Source organism: Arvicola amphibius, chromosome 8 (genome assembly GCF_903992535.2).
Source record: "Arvicola amphibius chromosome 8, mArvAmp1.2, whole genome shotgun sequence".
Classification (NCBI taxonomy): domain Eukaryota; kingdom Metazoa; phylum Chordata; class Mammalia; order Rodentia; family Cricetidae; genus Arvicola; species Arvicola amphibius.
Genome location: NC_052054.1, coordinates 85,229,537 through 85,252,435, shown reverse-complemented (window position 1 = coordinate 85,252,435; position 22,899 = coordinate 85,229,537). Strand labels below are relative to the sequence as shown.

At 40.3% G+C, this 22,899-nt stretch overlaps 1 protein-coding gene across 5 annotated transcripts in view; it reads right to left on the bottom strand.

Moving 5' to 3' along the window:
- The window catches only part of Lsm14a (LSM14A mRNA processing body assembly factor), a 49,456-nt gene that overhangs the window by 2,986 nt on the left and 23,571 nt on the right, over positions 1-22,899 (bottom strand). Inside the window, exons 4-10 of one of the 5 annotated variants that reach the window (XM_038339111.2) lie at positions 14,441-14,563; positions 10,503-10,679; positions 10,163-10,228; positions 5,117-5,299; positions 4,846-5,014; positions 2,699-2,930; positions 568-624 (exon numbers count right to left, since the gene is read on the bottom strand). In XM_038339111.2, coding sequence (XP_038195039.1) covers positions 601-624; positions 2,699-2,930; positions 4,846-5,014; positions 5,117-5,299; positions 10,163-10,228; positions 10,503-10,679; positions 14,441-14,563 — 974 coding nt within the window. In that variant the 3' untranslated portion in view covers positions 568-600. Of the gene's footprint in view, positions 1-567; positions 625-2,698; positions 2,931-4,845; positions 5,018-5,116; positions 5,300-10,162; positions 10,229-10,502; positions 10,680-14,440; positions 14,564-22,899 lie in introns of all 5 variants that reach the window. The other 4 variants (XM_038339109.2, XM_038339112.2, XM_038339110.2 and 1 more) reach the window with 4 other exon arrangements.

The following is a 22,899-nucleotide window of genomic DNA, read 5'->3' as shown; positions in this document are numbered from 1 at the left end:
CCAGATCGCAGTACAGATGGTTGTGAGCCACCATGTGGTTGCTGGGAATTGAACTCAGGACCTCTGGAAGAGCAGCAAGTGCTCTTAACCACTGAGCCATCTCTCCAGCCCCTGCAACGTTGTTTTATAAGAGACTTATGCACCCATGGGTTTTGGGATCCATGTGGCTTTTGGAGTCAATCCCCCTTATAGTCACACTTTTTTTTTTTTTTTTTGTAGTGGTGATGGTGAGGGTTTGAGACAAGGTTTCTCTCTGTAACAGCTGTGGCTGCCCTGGAACTCAGAGATCCTCCAGCCTCTGCCTTCCAAGAACTGGTATTAAAGGCATGCACCACACCTAATCTTTAGTGATAACACATCCCAAGAGTAGAACAAGAAATTCCTAGTTGAAAGAGTTAACTTCACCTGAGGGTATAATACTAAATTATTTGCACAGCGTTACTAAAAAACTGAAGCACATACAGCAAAGTACAAGTTGGCACAGAAACAAATGAACTAAAAATGAACCTTCTGTCCCCCACCAAACCAACCTTCACACCTCCCAATTTCTTTCTTTTCTTTTTTTACCTTTCAGAAAGCAGTATGACCAATCCAGACCTTTTAGGGTCCAAAAGCCGTGGTTTTCTGAAAGGGTAAAAAAAAAAGACAGGCGAAAGAGAGGGAGAGAAGGAGTAAGGGGAAGGAGAAATAAAAGGGGAGGAAAGAGATAGAGTCATTTCAGATTCTTCCTCCCCTACCCCAATTAAAAAGGTGTGTGTGTGTGTGTGTGTGTGTGTGTGTGTCTGTGGAATCAGAAGACTGCCTGGGGCTGCAGTTACTGGCAGGTCTGAGCTGCCTGACATGGGTACTGACAATCAAATTTGGGTCCTCCAGAAGTTAGCCAGCACTTTTAACCACTGAGTCACCTCCAGCCCCCATTTCAGATTCTTCATTGTCTCAGGACTCTCTCTGAAGAAATGGAAGACTCAGTCACCCACCATGGTGACTGAAGCTACTTCATAGGAGCATGAGTTCAAAGCCGACTACATCCATACCCTACTTCAGATATCCCTTCTCCAAAAAGAAAAACAGTACAGGACACAAAGTTTATGTGTAAACTATTATTCTTAGTAAAAACTGGGGTAGAATTACAATCACTGTGTGTCCCGCTAGGAGCTAGAACTCAGTCTCAGAGGTCACACCTACCTCACAGGGTGAGGTAGAAGAGAGGACCAAATCTGGCTGATTCTCTATGGTCCTACTTCACTTCTGTCTGTTAAACCAAGTTTGCTTACATTCATCCCCAAACTAATACCTATTCCAGTGCTCAAAGTACTGAGTTGTGTACGGGGGAGCTGGAACTCTAAGAGAAGTCAGATAAGCAGTCTACAGAGTGAGAACCTGAGCTGAAGGGATCTTGCAATCGCATGGCTGGGTAACAGGAGCTAATGACTTAAACCTAATTCTGAGCAGTCTCAGCACAATATCCAAGACATTAAAATGAACATACCTGGCCCCAAATCCATCAATACTGATCTTCCACAGAGACCCTCAATAATAGCTAGTTATAAAAATCAGACAACAAAACTCAAGCCAGCAAATCTTTGCAACTCTCTTTTGCTATTACCAGTAGATCTCTGTATAACAGAATTTTCCTCTTTTATTTTCTTTTCTTGTCAAAAATCTAAGATAGTTCCTTAATTGACTCTTTCACTAGATAAATTATACACAAAAGTACACTAATAGAGTAATGGAATTCTTCCCCAGCTGTTGGTGAATGCCAATATACCAGAGGGCTCTCAAGAGCATGCCATAATAAGAAAACAAGAGCCGACTGAGTTCTCTACAAACCTATATTAAGAGTAGTGACTCAAGAGCCAACCTGCTAGGCCCAACACTCAGTGTCATCCCTCTCTGGTTCTGTGACCTTGGGCAGGTTATGTGATATCTCTGTATCTGTCTCCTTTGTACGACGTAGATAATAATAGAGCTGTCACAGAGCTGCCGCGAGGTTTGAGTCAGCGTGTGAGAACCATGAAGCACCGTGCTTGTCATTCACTAACTACTATGTGAACGCCAACGTTTTCAGATGTGCAGGTTTAAAGCAGTGTTAAAGTGCAAAAATCTAGAAATATGAAATAAAGGTGATATTACAGTCATTTTAAAAAAACTGTATAGTTTTAGTGTTCCTTAGTGTTTCCCTTAAAAATTTTTCTTTTAAAAGACAGAAAAAAGATAACACTAACATAACACAGCAGCTACCAGAGCATTTTTTTTTGGGGGGAGGGGGTTTCTAAGAGATTTTACTGGTTCATGAAATCTGAACTCCTAGCTCTAGTAAAAAGCAAAACTCACCAGTATTCTAATCTCCCTTGGGCTGAAAGAGCAGTCAGGCTACAGGCAGCACTCTAACTGCTGCTCAGCCTGATGCCACCTCAAGATGCACTTTCTTTTTCTCAGGCTGACCTTGAACTCAGAGACCCACCTGCCTTTGCTTCCTTAGTGCTGGGATGAAAGGCATGTACCACCAAACCCAGCTCTTTTTCATTCATTAGTCAAAAAACTACGGTCTTTTTTTGTTAAAATAGATATTCTAATCATGCATATTCTCTAAGAAGTTAAACTGAAAGTTATTCTGATGTTTTAAAAATAATTCTGCCAAAACAGATACAAGTAAAATGTTCTGAAGGCCAATCCCACAGCATGTTGCTATACTTACCCTATATTCAAAATCTGCAAACTCCCTGCCTCCACGACCACCTCTGAATCCACCACGAAAACCTCGAGGGGCAGTGAAGGTCCCTCCTCGGCCACTGCCACGTCCCCTGCCACCACGGAAGCCAAGGCCCCCTCGGCCTCGGTAGCCCCCACGGCCACGATGAGGACGAAGCGGGATCCCAAACGTCTCAGCATTTAACCTTCTCTCCTCAGCCCACGTTGGTCTCCTGTCTCTGTCATACAAGAGCAGATGGACATTAGCGTGTTAGCTCAAAAAGTGGATCCCTCAGCAAGTCTATGCAGCCCCAATTCTGGATAAATTTAATTGATTTCTCAAAATTAATTAACAACAACAACAAAAATCAAGCAGTTAATGTAAATTCTTCCAAGCCTTCCTGGCATGCAAGCCCTATACATTTCTGTAGTATGTTTTCACATGAAACAGAGGCGAGTTCCTTATAAATACAACTGATAAAAACCTTAATATGAAGATAATTATGACTGAGAGAATTTGCAGATTCCACTTGACCCATAGAAAGGAAGACAGAGCTGGTAGGAAAGTCTTGTCTTAGAGAAGCTAGGACAGTATCCTAGCTCAGTCTCTGGACCTGATGCAATTAACCCAGCAAGAGCTTGTGTGGTTACAGTAGACGTTGGGCCTAGCGGGCTCAGGTCTCCCTATCCACGCTTAAACTGCACCAAGCTGCAGTCAGGACAAAGGTGATGTGATGTGGACAGCATGGTTTCTGCAGCCCTTCACTCACTGTGCTGGGTTGTCCCTTTTCAACAGACTGTACTGTATGAGTCAATTCTGAAGAAACATTTTCCATCTGGGTCTGGTTTCATTTGAATTACAATGCAGACAGGGTAACAGAAAGGAAAGGTTTATAGGCTATACTAATGCTTCTGTTTTAACTAGCATCTAAATATAACTAAATCCTTACAAAAGTATAAGCTGTTCTTTTCAAGACAGATCTCCCATAACATAGGTTGGCTCTGAACCCCCAAGTGCTGGGATTATAGGTTAAAGTTCATGATTATTTTTTTTCTTGGTTTTTTGAGACGGGATTTCTCTGTAGCACTGTGAAACCTGTCCTGAACTTGCTCTGTAGACCAGGCTGGCCTCGAACTCAGAGATCCACCTACTCTGCCTCCCAATTAAAGGTGTGTGCCATTATTCCTGGTCCCTTTATGTTTTTATTTATTTTTACTATTTAAGATTATTTGCAGGTGTGTGTGTGCGCCACTACCACCCAGCCTCTTTTTTCCTTTTGTGTTACTAGGATAAAGCCTAGGGCTTCGCATATGCTAGGAAAGTATTCCTCTACTGAGCTACATCCCCAACCTTTACTGTTTTAGAAGGAATATCATTTTAAAACTTTTGGGCTGGTGAGATGGCTCAGTTGATAAAGGTGCTTGCCAGCAAGTTTGACATCTGGGTTCCATTCCTGGAAAAAAAACATGCTAAGAGGAAAGAACTGATTTCTCTTAAATTGTCCTCTGGCTATCGCATCCACTCTATAGAATGTGTGCACGCAAAAAACCAACAACAACAACAAAAACCACAAACAAACTAACACGCCTCCCCCCAAAAAAACTTATCAAAAGTAATTTCTTTTAGGAAAATAAAAAAAAAAATCATTACAAAAATCAATTGTGGGGGGTGTGGGGGACTAGAAAGTTGGTTCAAGAGTTAAGAGCACTGGTTACTCTTCTAGAAGACCTAGGTTCAACCCTAAGCTCCCACATAGTGGCTCACAACCTTCTCCAACTACAATTCCAAGAATTTGATGCCCTCTTCTGGCCTGTGGGCACTGCATGTACATGATATATAGACAAGACACACATGCAGGCAAAACACCACTATAATGCATAGAATAAAAATAGTAAATCTTGGCCGGGCGGTGGTGGCGCACGCCTTTAATCCCAGCACTCGGGAGGCAGAGGCAGGTGGATCTCTGAATTCGAGGCCAGCCTGGTCTACAAGAGCTAGCTCCAGGACAGGCTCTAGAAACTACAGGGAAACCCTGTCTCAAAAAACCAAAAAAAAAAAAAAAAAAAAAAAAAAAAAAAGTAAATCTTATAAATTCATTGCTGTCATAGGTATTTTACATGTCAATGCCCCGAGAGCACATGAAAAGACTGTACCTATTATCATCACAGGAAATGTTGTCAAAGAAGGATTTAGTTTTGTCGTAGTAGCAGTTGGGTCCAAGAGGATCTTCTTCATCAGCATTTCCTTCACTGTTCTGTGTATCAACTCCGGAGTCTCCTTTATCTTCACCATTTACAGGTTTCTCTTGTTTCTCAAGTTTATCTTCTAATGAAAAACATGCAAGTTAAGATTCTAAACATCCAAGCTGTAAAGCATCTTCACCATAGTAATAATTATTTTCTGATTAAAAAAATAAAAACTTACCTTTTAATTTAAGTTTATTATGAAACTCTCTGTCGATTTCCTCCTTGTTAAATTGTGCATTTGCACTTTCAAAGTCAAAGTCTTTCTCAAATTTCATCGGACCATCTCGACGAATACCAAATCTTCCCCTGCCACCTCGATGGCCCCCACGTCCTCTCCTTGGAACAGAAGGAACACCTGGAACTACGCAAGAAAGAATATAACAAACATTCAACATGTAGCAGCTGGTTTAGGACAGTACTGCAGTCTTTGTATGAAATGATCTACAATATAAATGTTTAAAGGTCTCTATATGTACAGCAAATATGTATTTTTATATAAATGAGAAATGGGGGGTGGAGTGGAGAGATGGTTTATTGATTAAAAACATTGGCCCCCTTTGCAGAGAACCTATGTTTAGTTCTCATCATTCACACACATGGTGGTTTACAACCATTCAAAACTCTAGTTCCAGGGAGTGACTTATGCCTTCTTCTGATCTCAGCAGGTACTAGGCACACATGTACACAGACATACATGCAAGTAAAGCATGCATACACATATAATACAAATCTTAAAATAACAAAACCGCCCTGAAATTGGGACTGGAGAGATGGTCAATGGGTAAAGGAGCTTGCTGTCAAGCCTGATGGCCTGCATACAATCCCTGGGACCCATATGATGGTAAGAGAGAACTGACTTCCACAGGTTATCCTCTGACCTCCACATCTGTACTGTGACACACCTGAACAATGGCACATATACAGAAATAAACAAATACAACAAACAAACAAAAACAACTCCTGCAAGTTGTCCTTTGATCTTTATGGGTGCACTGTAGCATATACCCGCCCATATACACAGAGAAAAACAAACAAATAAACTGATGTCAAAAAGATACCAGAAAGAATTAAGTTGCTAGTGGTACACTCAGGAGGCAGAGAGAGGTGGATCTCTGTGAGTTTGAGGCCAGCTTGGTCTACAGAGCTAGTTCTAGAAAGGCTCCAAAGCTATAGAGAAACCCTGTCTCAACCCCCCCCCCCAAAAAGAGAAAGTTGCTAAGTTAGTATGCATATTAAAAAAATAGAACACAAAAAGTTTTAATGTAATTTTTATACAGTTATATCTATGAAGACCATAACAAAGAGATGTATAATTGACAGATCTGGAGCCTTCTTCACTATATTAACATAGAAATTCTGTTCCTTCTGCATGTACCCCATACCCAAAGTGTCAGGTCCTTTGTGGAAAGGAAATAAGACAAACACTAATTAGCACAAACTGCAGGGCAGGAGATGCTTTTCTCACAATTCAGATAAACGACAAGAGAAGCACCAGTCCTTACTGGTCCCAAGCAGTTCCTCCTTTCACTGTTTCCTCTAAGCAGCTCCACTTATTCAAGTCTTCCGGATCTATGTATTCTCTTTCTACAACACCACCACAGGATCTCAGTTAATCACTGAGATGTGTTAAAGCAATACAAAGTAGTATAATTCATAGTGAAAACTTGGGAACCCAAACATCTAGTACATGAGTGACTAAGAAAAAAACAGAACATGGAATAGTACTTAGTATGAGTTTAACTTAAAAAAAAAAGTACAATACAGAGTACGATGAATTCACTTAAGTACAAACTGAATAGTTATATGAATTGTGTAACATACTGACAAGAATAAGAAGTGACCACAAGGTAACAGGGCTGTGCTCATTGTTTGCTAAGGAATAGCAAACCGAGTTTGAGAAAAAACAACCATAAGCAACAGATCCAGACCATTAAGTCTAGATAAGCAGGTCTTTTAACACAATCAATTTTATTATTAAAAGCAACTCAGTTCCACGCCAGGAAACAGGGCATGATTCACCTTAAAGTTCTGCATAAAGAATAACTATGAGTGTAAAATCCAAGGAGAAACTGTAAGAACACTGTTGTGTTAGTGACCCTTAGTGGTGGACGAGGGTAGTGAAACTTTTTAGTTATCTTTTGCTTATTTTTGTGATAATAGAGACTGGATCTAAGGCATTCTGGATACTATAAGCATTCTACCATTGAGTGTTATCTCCAACACAGGTGGTGAGTTTAGGAAAGATAAATTTACTTATTACTTAACAAAGTATTATTAAAAGATTTATTAAAAGATTACGTGTATATATGTGTATGCACATGCCTACAGAGTCAGAAAGGGGTGCATGAGATGCCAGCTATAGTGCTAGGAAACAGACATTGCTCTGCAAGAGCAGCAAGCACTCTTGACCGCTGAGGCATTTCTCCAGCTTCTTACATAATTTTGCATGATAAAATATGGCAATTATTCTAAGAGATTTATTCACCTGTTTAAAATATAGTAACTACTCCACAACAAACAAAACATTAAAATCCACACAGAAAGCAGTACGCCACTACCCAGGAGGTAAAGGAGGAAGATCTCTTCAGTCCAGGAGGTCCAGGCTAGCCCAGGCCACAGAGAGAGCACCCCAAACAAGTAGAGGTGAAATGAGTGCTCATACACTTAAAAACAGCACACTGAGGTGCTTAACAATAAATACAAAGATTACTTCCTAATCGCCATCTAAATTAAGGTGATTATATGTTACTACTATGCTTTAACTTGGAACAGTTTTAGCTTTTATTTTCCATTAATAAATTAGAAATTAGGGGCTGGAGAGATGGCTCAGCGGTTAAGAGCACTGACTACTCTTCCCGAGGACCAGGGTTCAATTCCCAGCACCCACATGGCAACTCACAACTGTCTGAAGATCCAGTTCCTGGGGATCTGACACTTTCACACCAATGCACATAAAATAAAGTTAAATAAACCATAAAAAAATTAAAAAAAAATAAATTAGAAATTAACAAAAATATGCTTTTTAAATATTAAATATTGCGAAAGAAAATGTAAAACCTCATTAAATCAATAACCACAAAAGAAAATGAAAAGTTCTTATACAGTACTTCATTTAAAAACACAGCTCAGAAGCCAGGCGGTGGTGCGCATGCCTTTAATCCCAGCACGTGGGAGGCAGAGGCAGGTGGATCTCTGTGAGTTCGAGGTCAGCCTGGTTTATAAGAGCTAGTTCCATGTTTATCCTGGTTTTGTTTGTTTTTGTTTTTCAAGACAGGGTTTCTCTGTAGCTTTGGAGTCTGTCCTGGAACTAGCTCAGGGGTTTAGAGCACTCTTTACTTTTAGGAGGTAACCTAGGTTTGGTTCGTAGGACCTATATCAGGTGACTCACAACTATATGTAACTCCAGTTTCAAGGGATCCAACAAGCATGTGGTACATATATATGCATACAGGCAAAATATTCATTCACATAAATTAAAAAAAAAGCAAAAATCTTTGGGCTAAATCTGTTGGCACATGTCTAAAATGCCAGCACTTGGGAGGCAGAAGCAGGAGTTGGAGACCATCCTTGATTATTCAGTAATTTTCAGACTAGCTTGGGCTGCATGAGACTGTCTTAAAAAACAACAAAACAAACAAACAAGAAAAAAACCCAAACTCTGGATTTTTAAACATTAATTTAATCAGATTTAGCAGCAAGCACCTTTATCTAAAGAGCCAGACATCTTGCTGGTGCCTTAAATACAAAAAAGGAAGAAGGGGGCTGGAGAAATGGTTCAGAGGTTAGGAGAATTGGCTGCACTTCCAGAAGACCTGTGTTCAATTCCACAGATCTGGTGCTCTCTTCTGGCCTGCAGGCATACAATGCAGGCAGAATACTGTATACATAATAAATAAATCTTAAAAAGAAAATTTAGTTTTGGGGACTGGAAACTGCTCAGAGGTAAAGAGTACTGGCTGATCTTCCAGAGGACCTAGGATTCCCATCACTCACAAGGCAGTCCACAGCTGTCTGTAACTCCAGCTTCAAGTGATCTGATGCTCTCTTCTGACCTCTGTGGGCACCCAGGTACATACTTGGCAATCATACACACATACATACATGCAGGCAAACACTCAATATACACTTAAAAAAACAATTCAATGGGCTGAGGATTCCTGAGGGTAACATTCCCCTGCTATACAACCGTGAGGGCTGCAGTCCAGATGCCCGCCACCTACATAAATGCTGGGCAGGCATGGTAGCCCACACCTATGATCCCAGCTCTCAGAAGGCATACACAGGGGATCCCTGGAGCAAGCCAGCTGGCTAAATTAGCCTAATTAGCAAGCTTAGGGTTCAAGTAAGAAAGCCTTCCTTAGTATATAAGATGAAGAGTGATCGAGGAAGAGATCTGATGTCAACCTCTGACCTCCATACACATGCCCATAGACACATAGGCACGGGGACTCAAGTTCTGAAGATCAGTGAATCCCTGGAGCTCAACCATCAGTCAGCACAGTCGAGTTAATGAACTCCAGGTTCAGCGAGAGATGCTTCCCTCAAAAATAATGTGGAGAGTAATCAAAAAGACACCAAATATTATCCTCTGAACTCTATTCCCACATGCACATACATGCATTATGTACATGCATGCATATACATCCACAAGAACATGTACATAATCCCCCAAATCCAAAGACAACTGTCTATCATTAAGTAAGAGTCTTTTCCAGAAAAATAGTACTTCAGAAAAATTAAATATAGACATAAGAAAATAAAGTTCATTGTGATATTAAGAGTCCATTTTCCAGCTTCCTTCCCAACTGTATACTAGCAAAACTAGGAAACAGATATCGGCAGAATGCAATTAACCAAACTACATCTTCCTAAGATGTCACCAACTTCTAACCTTCTGGTCTGTCTTTTTATGGAGGTCAGCAACAGTCTGCCCCATGTGCAGACTCACAACAAGCCACTGCCTTGGGGTCAGTCCTCTGTAGTCAACAATTACCACCTTTCTTTTTATAGCAACTATGCATTTCTTTGAAATACTTTCCCCCATTGAGATCCACAGCACACGGCCTTTAATCCCAGCACTTGGGAGGTAAAGTTCCAAGACAGACAGGGCTATACAGTGAGGACCTGTCACAACCAGCCAAGCAAGCAAGCAAGCAAGCAAGCAAGCAAGCACAAAACCCCTCCAATCAAATAAACCCAAACCAGCTAGAGCCAGGTAACTTACCTATTTGCCTCTTGCTATCATTTCTGAGCTGCTCATTTTCTGGCCTTGGGACTTTGTGTACTTCAGCTATAGAAAGAGACATGCAAAGTGACAAATCAATTCAGAATATATACCCAAAAAATTTCCACAAAGTTAGAATGGAGATGACAACACCCCAAACAAACAAACAAACAAAAAACCCCACACACTCCCACCACTTTGAATCAAATTTGAAAGATCCAACACTATTAAAATAAAGTTCAGCTTAAACCTGCTAGGGTCGTTCACATAAAGTAACCCTCTTAATGAAATGAGGAGTGGAGAGTGATCAGTGCAGGAACAGTAAACAGCTCAGCTCTACCTCGCCTGTGCTCTTGGTTGTCTATTGCTTTCTGGCTGGTAGATGGCAAAGGCCTGGTTGGTACAGGGCTCCTTCTCCCAACAGGTGCTGGAGCAGGTAAGTGGGCCGAGGCGGTCTGTACTGCTTGTTCCATGGTTGGACTTTTTCTCAAAGGGTCTAACTGAGGGCTTGATCGACCTAAAATGTAACCAAAAGATAATAAACTACCCTAACCTAGAATTTCAAAACCATCTAGACCTTTTAAAAATAAGTCTAGAATTTTATTCTGCTAACTCAAATCCTCAGCATAAAACTGAATTAATTTTATTAGACCAGTGCTTAAATCTACTTATCTTTAGTGGGCTGATTATTCAGTCAATGAAAACAAAACAAAAACAAACAAACAAAAAAAAATCCACAAAAAATACAGTAACAACATCACTGCCACGAATTTATCCGTGTTTCTTTCTTTGTTCTTCTTTCTTCGGTTTTTCAAGACAGGGTTTTTCTTTGTAACAGTCCTAGCTGTCCTGGTACTCATTCAATAGACCAGAGTGGTCTCAAACTCAGAGATCCGCCTGGCTCTGCCTCTTGAGTGCTGGGATGCAAATAACACGTTGTAGGCATGTCAAATGGAGGCTTTCCTAATCACAGGATTATACTGACACATTCAGTTTTTTTTTTTTTGGGGGGGGGGGGGGGACAATCTCATATAGTTCAGACTGGACTTCAGTTCCTGATCCTCCTGCCTTCATCACCAGGTGGTAGGATTCCAGGTGTGAGTGCCCATGTAAATAACTAAAGCATGGAGCTCTGCTCTAAGAATGTACAGAACAATAAAGCATGGCAGGCAGATGGTTCTTACAAGCCTTACCTGTTTGTGTAATTAAATGTCAGGATTTAAAAGACAGCAAGAACAAACTCTTCTGAGAACTCCAGAACAGTCACACTCATTCCCAAAGTCATATAGAAACTCTCCTGCCATGTCTCTATTTATCAGTGGTTTGACTTATGTATATAGTGTTCTGCCTGCATGTGTGCCTGCACACCAGAAAAGGGCACCAGATCTCACTAGAGACAGTTGTGAACCACCATGTGGTTGCTGGGAATTGAACTCAGGACCTCTGGAAGAGCAGCCAGTGCTCTAAACCTCTGAGCCATCTCTCCAGCCCCTATCATTGTTTTTCTGAGAAGAAAGCCTGCAACTCAGAAATCATCAGTACAGAAATAAAAACAAAGGGAGACACACAGAATGAGTCACTGGCTCATTGGCTGTATATTAAATTTCCTTTTTACTAACAACTTATTAATCACGGTGTTGATTTTGCTACAAATAGGAAATGTAGAGTATATGATTAGGAATAAATCCAGAAATGATTTCAGCAAAATCAAAACAACATTTTTGAGTGACCATTACATTCTTATCATAGAGTTAAAAAAAAACTTCACGTATTTATGCAAAATTCAGAAATTTAGTTTTCTTTTTTTTTTTTGAGACAGTGTTTCACTGTGTAGGCTTGGCTGGCCTGGAACAGAGGTCCATAAGCCTCTGCCTCCAAAATGCTGGGATTAAAGGTGTTTACTACCATGACCAGCTTTATTATTTTCTTTTAAAAAGATTTTATTTTTGTTCTGTGTATATGTTTGTCAGTGCACCTGAATATGGGTGCTTGAGAAGAAACTCATGGGGCAGGAGTTTCCCGTGGGGCTGAGTTGTCTGATACACATCCTTTGCAAGAGTAGCACAAGCTCTTGCTGAGTCACCTGTCCAGCCCCTGAAATCCAAACATTTTAGTTGGTGAAATTTAAATGGATTCTTAGGCTTTCTGTGCCGTGGATTTATACAAATATCCACATCAAAATTTAATAAAAATACTTCTGTTTTCAAGTCTTCAGTATGAGGTAAGGAATCCAATCTTACTTTTCTTAAACTACCAGACACCAATAACCCTTACGGGAATAATCAGCCCTTTTCTACTATAATTTAATCTAGAAATCTTAATCATCTACGTAATCCCACTCCTTTCCCTATACCTGTGCGCAGAGGATCAAACCCAGATCATAACACACAGCTAGGGAGTGTTCTACCACTAAACTATACCACCAGATATTACATTTTGTATTAATGGTGGGGCTGTTTCCAACATTGTATACTGTTTTATTCATCTCTAAAAATTTATTCTTATAGCTTTATTATACCAAGTAGGTAAATTTGTTATTTTTATTTTTCAAGTATCCAGGTGTATTTTAACATCTATTTTTTACAATTTGTTTTTTTAATGTATATGATGCTTTGCCTGCATGTGTACCATGCACACACAGTCTCCATAATGAAGAGGAAGTTGGATCTTCTGAGATTGGCATTACACATGATTGTGAGCCTTCACATGGATGTTGAGAATCAAACCTGGGTCCTCTGGAAAAAGCAGCAGTGCTCTTAAACCCTGAGCCACCTCTCCAATCCTATCTATCTGTCTGTCTGTCTTTCTTTCTTTCAAAAAAGATTTATTTTATATGTATACAGGCATACCAGAAGAGGGCACCAGATCTTATTACTGATAGTTGTGAGTCACCATGTGGTAGTTGGGAACTGAACTCAGGACCTCTGGAAGAGCAACCAGTGCTCTTAACCTCTGAGCCATCTGTTCAGCCCCAAAGTCTCATTTTATAATTAAGGAAATTAAGGCTTATTATTTTTTAGTAAGAGCTCTAACATAAAATATAGCAAAACAAAGATAAAAATACATTTATATTAGTTTTGAAAAGTCTGAAAAAACATAACAAAAATGTAAATATCGCCACTTGTGGGTAGCAAGATTACGGCTTTGTTTTATTCTATTCTTTATGCTTCTATTTCCAAGTCATTTACAGAAAATCTTTAAAATTTACTACACATCTATATATTTAAATTTTTCTGTTTAATTATGCTTGAGTGTGGGGTATCTTTCAGTTCCCAAGGAAGCTAGAGGTTATCAGCTTAGATCCCGCTGGAGTCATGGTAAGGTCTGAACTGTCCCATGAGGGTACTGGGGACTCAACTCAGGTCCTTAGCAAGACTAATTCTAATTAAGTCTTCTTAACTGGAGCCAACTCCATACTCACTATGTCAGCCAGCACAAGCAATGCTGGCTACAATTACTTTAAGGCTTGTGCCTTAAAGAACAAAACATACAGGATTATGCTTATTAGTACTGGCACGATTTTAATATTTACCAGCTTTGCCCTGTGACTGTTCCACCTTTATGAAGTGAAATCTATACTGCACTACTGACTGCAGCAGTGGACACAGCAGACACAGGACTGTGTGATTAAAGATTATAAGACTATCTTGAAAAACAGAATTTTTTCAAAAATAACAATAGGATCCCTTAAACTTACTAAAATGTTAATCTCCAGGTTCCAGGGCTCCTAATATTCCACATTTCACTTATGGCCTGCATTTTCAGAAGCACTACAGGATGGGTCTTTTGTGGTGATCCAGAGACCAAAGTTCCTGTATCTGTATGGTCTTAGGAGAGTACATTTCTTTGGATGGGTTTTCAAATTCACCTAGCATAGTTCAACGTTCAGTTGTGAGTCTAGGACGAATCCGATAAACTTTGAAAACAAATGTTAAACACAGAATGCTCATTATTTCAATTCCAATGTGTAGAAAGTTTAAAAAGTACAAATAAATAGAAGCCATTAAGCAAAACTTTATTGCAATAGAGTAACCAGGAAAAAAAATTCCCAAACTAGTGAAGTTATGTTGGCATACACCTATAACCCCAGCACTGAGAAGGTGAAGGCAAGAAGAATATACTGAATTAGCCTAAGATAAAGGAAGAAAAGTTCTGTCTTGAAAACAAAATTTAAAGAGCCAAGCACCAATGATACATACTGCTCATAAACCATCAGAACAAAGCAAAAACTGCTAGGGAAGTTTAGAATCCAAGTACTTGATGAGCAGAACAGCTTACCTTGGGCTAGCTGTGGTTTTACAGATCTTGTATCTTGTGCGAAGGCAGAACCAACTGTGCTGCTCTGGGATAAGGTACTGCTATTTGATGCTTCTGTTCCAAAGGATGTCAAGGAGTTTCCAGCTTGAAAAGATTAAAACAAACAAACAAACAAATCATCATTTTACTGATTGTCTGGGTATCCAACCAATACTTATAATAAAAATTATTAATCCTAAAATTAAATTTTACAAAATATGGGAAATCTATGGCAGTGTAGGGTGAAAATAATAGGACTACATAGTTCTATATGGCTAACAGATTCAAGCAAACAGATTTTGGAAACATGTTGCAAAAATAGAGACACAATCAGATAGTGAACAGAAACAATACAGTGGACACTGACATTAATTCCAATTATTTCTGTAAGGTGAATCACAGATACTTCTGCTAGAGCTTTCCACCATTAATGGCAGTAGACAACAGACTTGGTCTGTAATGCTTTCTACTCTGAAGAACTATGGTGTTGCCTTTTGCCCAAAGCAGCTACAAAAGAGTGAGAATTATGAGTAACAAAATGACTAGAAAGGACCCAGTTCTCTGCCACACTTGTTCCACGAATCTTCTCTAAGATGAGTGGTTGAGGCTTTATATATGGTACTCTTTTAATATTCCATCCAGGAAGGTTGTCCCTGTATTTCAACAATCCCTACCTCACCTCTCATTCGTATACCTCTATGATGGTAGTCAGAATAAGCTCTTAATAAAATATATTTACACTGCTATAGTATTTGGGACCCTCTAATGGTTCCCAATGTCCCCTAACTATTACCTTAGTTTATAAAGCCCTCATTACCTGTCCCTCTTCTCACATCACTTTGCATATTTGAACCTGTATAACCTGTAAATCGCTCTTAAAATGCAATCTGCTCATTTCTAGGGGGCACTCCAGTTCTTTCAAATATTTCTAACTACTTTAGCCATGATGTTTAAGACACTTTGCTGCTCCCCAGACTCCTCCTGATCTGATGAGTTCTACTCTTCCAAACCCTTAAAATGGGCCACCAGAATGTAGTAGGGTCTCACACATGGAGTGTTCTCACCCTCCCACCAAGGCACATTCCAGGTAGGCTTCCACTCTGGCCAGCTCTGGAAGAGATGGAACATCACCCCCACATACTCTGGGAACATAGCAAGCATTTTTAAAGATCCTGCTCTTGTTCTGAGGCCAGACAAACATAAGCTACCCTGAGGGTGTGCACTCTTATCCCCTTGCTTGCTGCCTGCTGGAGTGCCAATTCAACTGTAGCAAACTCTGTGCCTTCTACTCCTCTCATCGTGCCCCAGTTCTGCTACTGATTCACGTCTGTAGCCCTCACACACTCTATCATTAGTGACAAGATCTTACTATGTAGGCTAAAATGGCTTCAAATTCAAAGTCACCCTGCCTCAGCTTTCCAGGTTCCCGGGTGTGTTAGGTTTCTGCTGCTGCGATGAAACACCATGACTGAAGAGCAAGCAGGGGAAGAAAGGGTTTATGTGGCTCACACGTCAGCATTGCTGTTCATCACTGGAGGAAGCCATGACAGCAACTCAAACAGGGCAGCATCTTGCAAGGAGGGCTTGCTTCCCCTGTAACTTCTGTATCTCCCCCCTAAAAGCTGACAGCCTTCCCCAATTCTCATTTAACCCTGAAGATATCAACATATTATAAACTGTAAGAATAATTCAAAAATATAAGTTAATGATTGGTCATCTTGTAAATGATCAGATTCCTTCCTATGTTCAGAACTGCACTTACAAATGAACATGCTAATAGTAATATAATTTCTTACTCAGTCCACTGGCATCTAAAATGTTTGAACTTCCCATAATGCAAAGAACAGTCCCCAATTCCTTAGCTCTTTTCCTATGTAAAATTAGGCCACATCCCTTGTTTTCTTAAAGTTTTTACTCTTTCTACAGTAATTTCTCTTGCTATCAGATGCCAAATAAGAAACAGACTCACCAAACAGGTTTCAAAGTAACTTTTTAACTATTCTATTTAAAAGAACTTGCTTTACAGTGATAGCTTCAGTAGTCAACTACCTGTGTCTCCTGATGAATGACCGGCTAGAAAAAAGGCTCTTACAGGCTTCAAGAAATTGAATTGGACCAACCTCACAGGTCAAATGGATTCCAGATGGGTAATGCCAGTCTGTTTCCCTACCTGCCTATTCCTGAGGGGTTGGAATCTCTTCTTCCTTAAAAAATAATTTTAAAACTGAGAAAGACAATAAGAGATAAGAATCTGGCCTCTAGGATAAATTTGATTTAGAAAAACAAATTGTCAAATATCACAATCCAGGCTGACCCCCTCCTACTACTGCTAATACTTTAAAAACTGCCTCAATACCTTTTGCTCCCTTGATGACTAAGGAAATATTTTCTCAAGTAACATAAATCTTACCCACCTTAGTTGATGTGGGATTCAAGGGAGCATTGAGACATGTACAGCAAGGTGGAGACTTTCTCCATTTTCCAGTAATTTATGATTTGGGAAATGATGATAATCTTATGAGAACCACTTCCTTACAAATTACTAAATGAAATCAAGCAAGCAACTACTGACTACAGTAAGAAGGACCTTTAGAATAGTTTTATCTTCCAGCTAATACCAAGCAAACTGTTGTTCCCTATGCAAAATTAATGGCTATTTTATTGAGAAAAGTAGAAGAACTTTTTGCCAAAGATGTTTCTGAGATAACTATCCTTTACACTGTTGATCAGTTGATTACATTGACTGATTTAGATGCTTCACAGACTGTTGAAGCTGCCAACTCATTTAATTTTACAGTCTTAAAGCTACACCCTTTTCTTTTTCCAAAAGATTGTAAAACAGAAACTTTGCCTTTAACCGGCTTCTTTAGGGTTTGCTGATGGCTCTTCTAATGATGTTGCTGCATTTGTTACTGATGGAAGACCAACTTCTTTCCAAACTAATCAAAGTTTTGCCCAGAAAGTGGAACTAAGGGTTGTTCTGAAGGTGTCTGAAACTTTGCTTAACCAAGCCTCTAATCTTTATGCTGACTCCTGTTATAGTGCACATTTGTCTCCTCATACCGAAACTGCTCTTTCCTGCTTCACAGACCACAGTTTTTTTTCATTGCTATAAGCATTAGTCCTTAATTCCATCATGGACACTGCCCCTTTTCATGGGACACATTTATGCCCATTCCCAACTTCACAAGCTTTAAATAGGAGAACTTGCTCATGCTGTTCTCAGGCCTTGTCCCCTGAAGCAGCCGCATGGCTCCTGGCATACCTTCTTATGGAACCCAGGACCAGCAGCAGCCCAAGGATGGCACCACCCACCGTGGGCTGAATCCTCTCCACTGATCAGTAAATTAGAAAATGTCCTACAGCTGGATCTCAAACATTCATGATCTTCTGAACTCTTCCAAGGGCTTGGGTCACTTATCTGGCTCTTCCCTCTGAAACACACACAGCTTATCTTCTAGGCTCTAGCTGGCTCCACTCCACAGGTGCTACTGTTCTTCTTCCCATGGTCCTGATATCTTCAAATATGCTGGGGTCCCTTGCTTGCAACTGGGTTACACTTTCATAGGCTCTCCTCATGGTCCCAAGCCTCAACTTCTTTGTAAGATCTTTTCAGTTCTGGGCCTCTGACTGCCACTTAGGCTACACCTTCACCATGGCCTTTCTTGGCCTCTCATGGTGCCAAGTCTCAGCTGCTCTCAATGGCTTCTTCATGCCTTCAAAACCAGTACCACCTAGGTGATGGTCACATATTACCAAGTCCGGCTATCAGCATGGGGTACAACCTTGGCCACCTCTGGAACATAGCTTCTCTGTGTTCTCAGGAAACACCATAAGATTTCCCTTGAGTGATGCTGGTCTCCTTGCCTTCTTTTTTATCTATCTACCATCTATCTACCTATCTATCTATCGTATATCTTGCAGTTATGGACAGTTGTGAGCTGGGTCAGAAGCCCAGGGATGGCACCACCCATCATGGGTTGGACCCTCCCCCATTGCTCACTAATTCAGAAAATGCCTTAGAGCTGGATCTCAAAAAGGCATTTTCTCAGCTGAAACTCCTTCCTCTGATTACTCTAGCTGGTGTCAATTTGACACACAAAACCACCCAGTACATAGGGTAATTAATAGGCATGAACCATGACGGCCTCCAAATCACTTTTTATTCAAGGCCTAAAAAGGGTCAATCAAGGTTTGCATTATTTATGGCGATTTTCAGCTGCTACAACACTATCTTTTAAAAACGGTGGTTTTCTTTCCACTGAGCTATACCAGAATCTTTATGGAAAAAAAAAAATCAGTATTTGGGTGGCTCTACTTCTGTCTTTCACTTGCCCATATTTGTCTAGCTTTATGCCAATAATTCACAGCTCTACTTATGCTATCTTTGTAAGTCTTGAAGTTGGGTGATATAAACCTCAAACTTCTGTTTTAAAAAGACCGATGGGACTCTGACGTGAATGTTTAACCTGTGACTCAATGCAGGAGAGCTCCTTTATAAGGTTCTGACTCCATCCATAGGCGCTCCCGTGGAGCTTTAGTCTCTCAGCAGCTCGTGTTCTCCCTGCAGAGCAGGGCTGCCTCAGCTTCAGAAGTTGTCGCAGCACCCGACTCTACCCACCACATGCCTTTTAAAAAAAGAGCTTTTAAAAGCTCTTCATTGTCAAATATCCCTCGGAGAATGTGGGCAATTTGGTCCTTCTCCCTTGAAAAAAGCTACTATAGAAGTTTTAAGGGAGCTTTTGTTTCCAGGTATGTGGTGCTAAAATTATTTTATTTCATGCACATTGGTGTTTTGCCTGCAAGTGTATCTGTGTGAGGGTACTGGATCCTCTGGAACTGGAGTTACAGACAATTGTGAGCTGCCATGTGGGTGCTGGGAATCGAACTTGTTAACACTGGATGAACAGCCAGTGCTCTTAACCACTGAGCCATCTTTTCTGCCCTAAGTATGTGGTGTTATTAGCACTATTATTGTAAGCAGTGCTGTGTTACATATTTTAATACTATTCAGATAAGGTGTCAGCAAATGTGTTCTGTAGGTGGTCTTTGTGATTTATCTTTGAACTGTTACAAATCAACTGTTTGCACCATTTCAAATTTTGTATTTTTTTTTTTTTTTGGTTTTTCGAGACAGGGTTTCCCTGTAGTTTCTAGAGCCTGTCCTGGAGCTAGCTCTTGTAGACCAGGCTGGCCTCGAACTCAGAGATCCGCCTGCCTCTGCCTCCCGAGTGCTGGATTAAAGGCGTGTGCCACCACCGCCCGGTAAATTTTGTATTTTTTCAAATTATCTTTATTAATTCCAAATTCACTTTTTGTGGCTTGAGAAGATACCAAAAATGATTTGTCTGTGGCCCCTGATTAAGATCACTGAAGAATCAATTTCTACTTGCAGATCATCAACATTCTGGAAGTGTTAGGATTGTGTGTGTGTATGTGTGCGCACGAGCGTGTGCATTTACTTACTCACTCATTCATTCATTCATTCACTCGAGACAGGGTCTCACTGTGTAGCACAGGCTGTCCTAGAAATCATTATGTAGACCAAGCTAGACTCACTCTCACAGACAGGTGTTGGGGAATATTATTTTCAGGTGTGTGTGACTTTTGTTTACGTTGCATTTGTTTAACTCTGTGAAGCTGTGTTACTGTGCCTGTCTAAAACACCTGACGATTCTAATAAAGAGCCAATAGCAAGGCAGGAGCAAGGATAGACGGGGCTGGCAGACAGTATAAATAGGAGAAACGAGGAAGAAGAGGAGCAAGAGAACAAGGAGAGAAGGACATCAGGGGCCAATCGCCTAGTCAGTCACAGAGTAAGAGGGAAGGAAAGGTATACAGAAATAGAGAAAGATAAAAGCCCAGGTAGTTGGGATAATTTAAGAAAAGCTGGCAAGAAACAAGCCAAGCTAAGGCCGGGCATTCATAAATAACAATAAGCCCCCGTGTGTGTGATTTACTTGGGAGCAGGGTGGCTGGTCCCCCGCAAAAGCCAAAAGAGTAAAATATCACACAACAGACAGGTATTCACCTGCCTTTGCCTTCCAGGCACTGGGATCAAAGGTGTGTGCCACCATGTTCATTCACATTTAGGATTGTTATAGCATTTGAATTAACTGAGCCCTGTATCATTATGAAGATATTACCTTTACATGTTATTAGTAAGTATGATAGTTCTTTTTCATTGTCTTGGTGCCTTTTGTTCTATTCTTAGTAATTAAAAATTAATCTATACAGGGGACTGGAGAGATGACTCAGCAGTTAGAAGTACACAGTCCTCTTGTAGAGGACCTGAATTGAGTTCCCAGCACCCATGTCAGGTGGCTAACATGAAAGCATCTGTCTATTGAGTCAATATTCTGCCATTCTGCACATAAGAGTATTGAACTTCAGCACACCAAGACATACCAGCAAATTATCTATCTTAAATTATTCCTGTTGAAATCATCACCTGGGGTAAACAATGGGAGGAGGGGATCTAATTATGCCCATGTTCTTTATTTTAACCTCTGCTGTACGATTAATTAAAATGGGCAGTTAGAGACTGGGAATATAGCTTAGTTATATAGTGCTTGTCCTAAAATCATGAGGCTGTAGGGCTGAACCTTGTAAAGGCAGAACTGCTGGTTAGTTTTTACTACTCACATTCCTAGAACTCCCTTTTCCGCCCCAGCAATACACGCCTATTGTCCACTCTTTAATAACAATATAGACATACTGTTTTGATACTTTACTTATCTGCAATATCTTAATTTTTTTAAGGGTCTACAAATTAGGGGCAATAATTTTCATTTCTGTATAAACAGTTTTGCAAAGATGATTTCAGCATCAGCTTATAAAGACAGTGCTTAGAAAAAAACGTACCTAGTATATTATATTTTCAGTGTAAAAGGGTATCTTAGTGTGATTTATTTATTTTTGGAGGCAGGGTCTCATTTATTCCAAGCTAGCCTCAAACATTTCACACCTGCCTCCGGGTTAGAGAGATAGTTGAGCAGAGCAGTTAAGAGCACATACTGCTCATGCAGAGGTCCTAGGTTCCCTGCACCAACAGTCCCAGAGCATGTGATACTTGTCATGATGCCACAGGCTCCTGCATAAATGTGCCCATGCAGGCAGGCAGGCAGGCGCGCACACACACACAAACACAATATAAAAATAAATAAATTTAAAAATAAATCAATCACATGTATTTAGACTGTCTGCCTCCACCTCAGTGCTGGGAACAAAAGTATGGCCCCCACATCCAGTTAACTGTGGTGTTAGCATCAAACTAAGGGCCTCCTGCATGCTATGCAAGCACTCTATCAACTGAGCTGCATCCCAAGACTCTTGCTTGGTATCATTACTTTATTGTAAGCAAGAGCAAAGCACCCTTTCACATGTTTTTGGGACATTTGTATTTATTTTTTGGAAACAAGGTTCCTCTGTGTAGCTCTGGCTGTCTGGGAACTGGCTTTGAATTCAGAAATCGGCCCGCTGGGATTAAAGGTGGGCGCTACCACTCCTAGCTTGCTTTGTTTTTGTTTTTAATATGTATGTGCGTGTATAAGACATTTGTACATGTGTATACAAGTGTGCATAGAGGCCAAAGATCAACATTTGGTGTATTCCTTAGTTGTGCCTCATCTTTTTTTAGTCAGGGTCTCTCCCTGATCCTGGAGTTCACCATTTATCTAGACTGGCTGACCACTGTGCTTCGGAGATTCATTCATCTCTGCCCCTGGCCTCTCTACCCATCTCAATAGCTGTGCTCAACTTTTATGTAAGTAATGGGGATCTGAACTCAGATCTTTATGGGCTAAGCCAACTCTCCCAGACATACTATTGGCCAAACAGTATTGCAAATAATAGTTTCTGAGTGATTATTTCAGGTAGGGACTGCTAAGTTAAACCAAAATAAAGGTATCTTGACTTCAGCATTTGAGTCTAAGGATATACTGCTTTGGAAAAGTGGTTCTGCTTTTGTTTACACAGAAGATGAGAACCTGTAGATTAATTCCAGACTAATGTGATTTGACGGACCAAGACTCCCCCCACCCACATACACGCAGGTCACCATGAACACCCCTAAAAAATTATTTCGTCCAACAAAAAGCAGGAAGCAGTTTGGAGAAAACTATGCCCAAATTCCCAAATATTGTTTATAAATGTTTGTTTCCATTTAAAGGAAGATATGCTATAGAGATTTGCATTGGTATGGATCTTGATTTGTTGATACAAGTTTTAGGTCAATGTATATTTCTGCTCTTGATTAAGGTATTATGTTTGTGCAGCTCATTTAAAAATGTAATGTACAATTAAGAAGAAGTATAGTCACATATGCTCCTGGCAGAACCAATTACTTCAAGAGGATGATGGGCATCAAAGTGGCTCCTTATGGCTCAATTTGGGCAAGAAATTATTCTTGCCTGGACTGCTTGATGTTATGCTGTATGTAA